Source organism: Theropithecus gelada, chromosome 7a (assembly GCF_003255815.1).
Source record: "Theropithecus gelada isolate Dixy chromosome 7a, Tgel_1.0, whole genome shotgun sequence".
Lineage (NCBI taxonomy): Eukaryota > Metazoa > Chordata > Mammalia > Primates > Cercopithecidae > Theropithecus > Theropithecus gelada.
In genome coordinates this window covers 36,573,754-36,579,753 of record NC_037674.1, presented here as the reverse complement: position 1 = coordinate 36,579,753, position 6,000 = coordinate 36,573,754, and the positions used below count along the sequence as shown (strand labels likewise).

General features: G+C 50.8%; 1 protein-coding gene across 1 annotated transcript in view; it reads left to right on the top strand.

The window, feature by feature from the left end:
* Positions 1 to 988: 988 nt before the first annotated feature.
* RORA (RAR related orphan receptor A) overlaps positions 989 to 6,000 on the top strand; it is a 740,821-nt gene continuing 735,809 nt past the window's right edge. The window contains exon 1 of the mRNA XM_025389589.1: positions 989 to 1,528. Coding sequence (XP_025245374.1) covers positions 1,363 to 1,528 — 166 coding nt within the window. The 5' untranslated portion in view covers positions 989 to 1,362. The remainder of the gene's footprint in view (positions 1,529 to 6,000) is intronic.

The window sequence follows — 6,000 nt, the reverse complement described above, 5'->3', positions numbered from 1 at the left end:
CATACATATTTATGCCACCTTCTGGCCTATAATAATATTATTTACTGTCAAAATTTTGGATCCTTTTGAAAGGAAGGTGGGGCATATTTCCACAGTGCCTTCGCAGGCAAAAGAAAATGGTAGATTGAGTATGAAGGCAGAGAAATCAGGCTACTACCATTGGAATATTTTCCATTCTTTCAATTTATTGTTCCTTCATCTTGGAGTTTGGGGTCAAGGTAACAACGATGCAATTCTCAGCTTTCCTGGAGTTTTAGGAGGGGATGAGTGTATTTCAGTGGGAGGAGGGTGTAGAATGATGCCCACAATAATGTGAATTATTTGGAGTTGTTAATTATCTGAATGTTATCCGGGCATTAGTAATGCCTCTCCAGTATATCTACCTTTTATGGATGAGACTGTACATTTAATAGCAAAAGTACCAGTGAGAATTGACAATTAGCAGCCATGCTTGAGTTAGATGCAGCGTGGCATGTTTCATCCAGCTTAGACAGTCATCGACCAAACAGGCCAAAGTTTTCTTCAGTAGAAAATGCCCTGCCAAATGGTTTCTGGGTCCTTCGCTGACAAACAGCAAAGGAGCTGAAAGCGACCTCTTTCAACCATGCCAGAAACTGACTGTCCATGGCGCTTCTAGACTCACAAAATCTGTTTTAGACACAGATGTCTCTAACCAAGATTGGAAACCCACTGGCCGTCCCATCCCAAAGTAAAAAGTGCCACGTCCTCCCATCCTCCGCCTTCCTTGGGATGTCAGCCCCGTTCTAATTCCTTTTTAGTTTCTCCTCAGCCCTGGGCAGGGCTGGCAGGGGGCTACCTGCGATTTCCCACGTGGACAATCGGATTTCTCTCTTCCCAGGCTGGCAACGGATGGGGACGAGTTCTGTTCCCGAGAGAGTCTCAGAAGTAGGCACGGAATCATCTTACCGATTTTAATTTCTGTCCATGGGCTGGGGAGAGGGGAGGATTGGGGCGCGGGAGGCTCTGCTCTCCTCCTCCCCTATTTTCCCCACCTCCCAAAATTGGCAGCCAGTCTGTGGCTCTCGGTCTGGGGTCTGGAGGGTGGGGAATGTGGGTGTGGGGGCCGGCTGGAGAAGCTCTCGCTAGCGCTGCCTGTGGCCAGACCCGCCTCTTGTCCCCTCTCGGGCGCACACACACGTCCACCCAGACACTCCGCGCGCTCCCTCGCGCTCTCGCTCGCCCGCCCGCCGCCGCCTGCTCTCTCCCTCCTGCTCTCGCCGGTCGCCTTCTCCTTTTTTTTTTTTTTTTTTTTTTTTGGTACCATAGAGTTGCTCTGAAAACAGAAGATAGAGGGAGTCTCGGAGCTCGCCATCTCCAGCGATCTCTACATTGGGAAAAAACATGGAGTCAGCTCCGGCAGCCCCCGACCCCGCCGCCAGCGAGCCAGGCAGCAGCGGCGCGGACGCGGCCGCCGGCTCCAGGGAGACCCCGCTGAACCAGGAATCCGCCCGCAAGAGCGAGCCGCCTGCCCCGGTGCGCAGACAGAGCTATTCCAGCACCAGCAGAGGTAGGAGGCTGGAGAGGGGCTGGGGAGGGGGCGGCGGGAGCCCGGGCGCGGAGCGGGGGGCGGCCGGGAGCGGGCGCCCGGGGCGCGGGGTCCGGCGGCCGCGCGCGAGCCTGCGGCGGCGCCCAGAGCCCGGAGGACCCCCCTCCCCTCCCCCCTCCGCCCCCCAGAAATGTTGCAAACTTTTGCAGCCCGTTCTCGGCTTGCGGGAGCAGAGGGGGGCGGGGGAGGCGGCGGGAAGGTTGACAGCCGGTGGGCTCACCCCCCCGGCTTTGATTTTTCTGCCAACACAGGAGGAAAGCTGCGTTGCCTCAATTAAATACGCTCCCCCAAAATACGGAGATGCGGGGAGTGGGGGCCCGTGAAAGAAACTTTTAAAGCGGCAGTGTCCTTTTAAGAAGGGGCAAAAAAATCTGTTTATGGCCACCCTCCTTCCGCTTTACCTTTTCTGCTCTTGACAGTTTCGGCCCCGGCTGCCGGAGTCGGGGGTGTGTTTTCGGTCCCTCTCAGATCTAGGCGGGGGGCGGGAGGAGTGAGCGACCTGGGAAGCCCCGGGGGTGGAGAGGGGGCGCTCCGGGGTCTGGGGGCGACGTGGACACCTTCTCTGGAGCACGGCGGTGCGTTTGGGATTTGAAGGAAGGGCCGAAGGAAGCGGGGTGCGGGCGAGCGAGCTGTTCGCCAAGTTGTCTGTCGGGCGCGGCGAGGGGAGATGCGCAAGTTTGCAGGCGGGGGGTTCGGAGCCCGGCGCCCAAGCTGGCGGGGGGCGTGTGCGCGCCAACGCGCAGAGGGCGGCGGTCCTGTGGGGCGCTCCACGCGCATTCGGAGGGAGCGTCTACAAAAGCAAGCAAGCACCCAAACTTATTTCTGCTCTGGGAATCCTTCCCTCTCGGAGGTTCCAAGCGTTTCTGCAGGAACCTGGGGATGGTCAGTGCAAGTTGCATGCTGGTTGGATAGTGCAAACGATGTTTTCTCCTCCCCTGGCGATTTTTACTCTTCATTTTGGTGTTTGGTCTGTGTGTGCTTGTGGTGGGGGGGATGGGGGGGGACTCAGTTGCTCCCTCCTTTCCTAAAGTAAGCTGTTGAGGAAAGCTCACTCTTAAAGGTATTGGAACCTGATGTGGATTTTTCTCGGGGGTGGGGGATTATTTATTTGAATGCGCCTGGAGTTTGCAAAGAACAGGAGGAAGCTACAGCTTTAATTACTGTTGTAAATAATGTATAAATCACGCCTGTCACTCCGGAGGAAGCGGGCTCGCGCGAGCCGCCCGGAGCTGGAGACGGAGAGGATTTCTCCAGCCCCGGCTTGGGCACCGGCCCAGCGCGCCCCCTCCTCTTCCACTCGGCTTCTGGCGGCGGTTGGGGAGGGCTGGGTAGAGGCGAATGGGGGCTTCAGGAACTGCTCCCTTCCTCTCGATGTTATAGTTGGAGGTAGGAATATGGCTGATCATGTGCTGGCTGTTTTACAGTATCCCCCCACCCCCCACCTTAGCCACACCCCCTGTCCAGGCGCTTTCCCATTCACGGAATTCGAGTACAGTAAAAGCCATCAGGATGACACACGCGAAAAACATTTAATTAAAGGCGATTTCCAAAGAGTGACCGCGCCGAACCGCGGTTTCAGCGGGAGGGGGGCAGCGAGGGCTGGGACAAAAGGGAAGGGGATAGGGGCTGGGGGCCCCGGACCTGCCGCTAGCTTGGTGAGTTTGTGTGCGGGGAGCTTTTGGCTGCAAAGAGTATATTTAGACCCTGAGACGGTGGATTTGGAATGCGAGCGGGTTATGTAACAGGGTTAATCAGAAACACTGGAGAAAATCCCCTTCATGTGTTTCTGGGGCTTTTTTTTTTTTGGAATTGGGGGGGACATAGTATTTAGGAAGCTGCGCTAATTTTTGGTTTGTGCTGCCACCCTTCTCCTTCTTGACCCCCACCCCCCCACACCGTGTGTTATTAACATCTTCAGGTGTCATTCTTGCCAGAAGGTGTTCTTGCAAGCGATCAGGGTGGCAGGCTGCAGAACCGACTAGCAAATCCGTAACTTGCTGTTCTTGCAAATTATGTAACGCTGGGGCATTCAGTGCCACCAGCCCCCTTAGGCTCAGCAAAAAGAGGAGAGGGGCATAGTAGGAGTGGGATGCATCTTGCACAGTTGGCCTGCTGACCCATATCCCCTTCCCCCCACTCTGTGCGCCCACCCCAACTCATTCTTTTAACCAGCCTCTGTCTATCCCTCCTAGAAGATTTAATGGGAGGGGGGTGGTAAGGCCCAAACACTCAACTCACATCCTGCACGCAGGCACTAGGTTATATAACAGTCTGAATGGAAAAAGGAAGGTCAGAGATGGAGGCATCCTTTAGCTAACACAGCAGTAGTAATAGCTTCCAGAAATTATGTGCATTTGCAGACTTTAACCTCAGATGTAGCATCTGCTCCTCAGGGGTACCAATCTTTGTGTGTGTGAGCTAGGGAGAAAAAGAGAGAATGTGTAAGTATGCCTGGTAGTTGAGAGTGATTTGAAAATGGGAAATGTTTGGGTTTTCAGATGATGTAATGGAGTTGGCAGAATATGCAAGTCGGCTCCCAGAGTGTAAGCAGTAAGAAAATTGGAGCTGGCATCCAGTATTAATGTTGCATAAATTACAATATCGGAAAGAAATTAACCTACACACTAGGTGATTACGCCTTTTAAATACTTAAAACATAAAGGCACACAACTAGAAAGGAAAAGCAAACATCGTCACCTTATAATTAGCATTTTCAACCTCCAGGAGGGTTGACTGGAGTTCTTGGCATTGGGTGAAATGGGAAGCTTTCTGATTTGGGAGATACTTTCCAAAGGGTAGCAGGTTTAGCTTCTAGCCAGTCGGTGTTTGAAGTTCACAGAAATTGTGGTCTGGATTCTCATGACATTGCAGTGACCTCATGAGACATTACCTAGGTAGACTTGAGGCTACTGTTGAATTCCTCCCTCTTGGGAACCCAAGTGTGAATGCACTGTGTACCTTTATTGCCTGAGCTTACCAAATCAGATGTGTGACTTCATGATCTGAAAGACGACCTTCCCCTGTCCATAAAACTGCTGGGAATGTCAGCAGTTTTAATGAAACTCTTCCATTTTCTAGGTGGTATTAATGATGGCCGGTGTCATTCAGTTCCATCTTTACAACACAATGAAAGAGAAAAAAGAAAGGCAGGAAGCAACATGGGAAGTAGGAATGAATCGGAAAAAAACCGCAGCGAATCTTTAATTTAACAAGGCTTTCAGGGACTTCAGGGAGCCATGAGCCTCGTGACATAACTGTTGTTAAAAACCCTTTTTCAGAATCTCGTTATTATATGTGCATGCCGGAAGCTTACGTATTTTACTTCACTTAAGTTATCTGCACAGGGCTGTGTACCACGCAGTTGGTTTGGAACACCAGTGCTGAAGGTTGAAGGCTTTTAGGGCCGGCAGACCTAAGGGAAAAATCGAAACCAAAAGATGGGATTAACAGTGAAAAGCTCAGTTGGGTTGAGATCGAACCCCCTGGAAGCTCAGCTTAGATTGACTTAAAATCAGTTAACAGAGCCTGTAGTTTATGTGTAGCCCTGAGGACTTCTAGAACCACATAAGTCTTTGACTTTGAAAGTGCATGGCCTCTCTTGCCCCCTTCAGTTTTGGCTGATTCACTTTCTAGTAGGTGCTCTTACCTAGCAATTTAGCGCCCTTTCTAGAGATTGATTCTCAGATCAACTTTCCTCGCATGGACCCGGCTCGCCACAGCGAACAAATGATGCCCCATAGTTTGAAAGAGTTACTGGCTGGGAGAAAATCCTTTGCCAGAGGGATAAAATAATTATTTTTTAAACTAAAGGACTTTAATTTTCCGGTAAATTGCTCATAGAAACATTTATAATAATACCCTTTAAAAATGTAATATAATAATTTTAGAAAAGGCATTTGATGATCGTTATGATAACCTTTTCTGTTGCTTCTCCCTTATTTCTTAAAAAAGAATTGAATTATTAATCTAGAATTCAAGTCCTGAGTGGCTCAAAACATCTATAGGAGACTCTTTTGATGTTAGTCACCTGGTGGAATTTTCCAGTACCTACTGGCATTGCGAGGAGTCCCTGGCTTTAGAAAGTGCCTCTACTTCTGAAACTGAAGTATGGAGCCTGCATTGAAGCCTCTAACGACGAGACCCTTCAGCTTGTTTTCAAGGTAGCAGAGGTGGGGGCTGTAGCACACGCTCCTGGTTCCACACTAGACTCCTAAAGTGGGACACAGGGAGGTGTGAGAATGTTAATTGTAATAGTTGTGCCTCCGGATAAAAATATTCTGACGATTTTTAGTGACAGGTGAATCACTTTTGGAAGCAAACTGCCCTCTGTCCAGAGTTAACCTTTGGAATTCGAGTAAGACAAGCCCATGGGTTCTTTTCCTTGGACGTGTCGCTTCTGAATTAAGATCCAGCTTCTCCCATTTTTGCGTTTA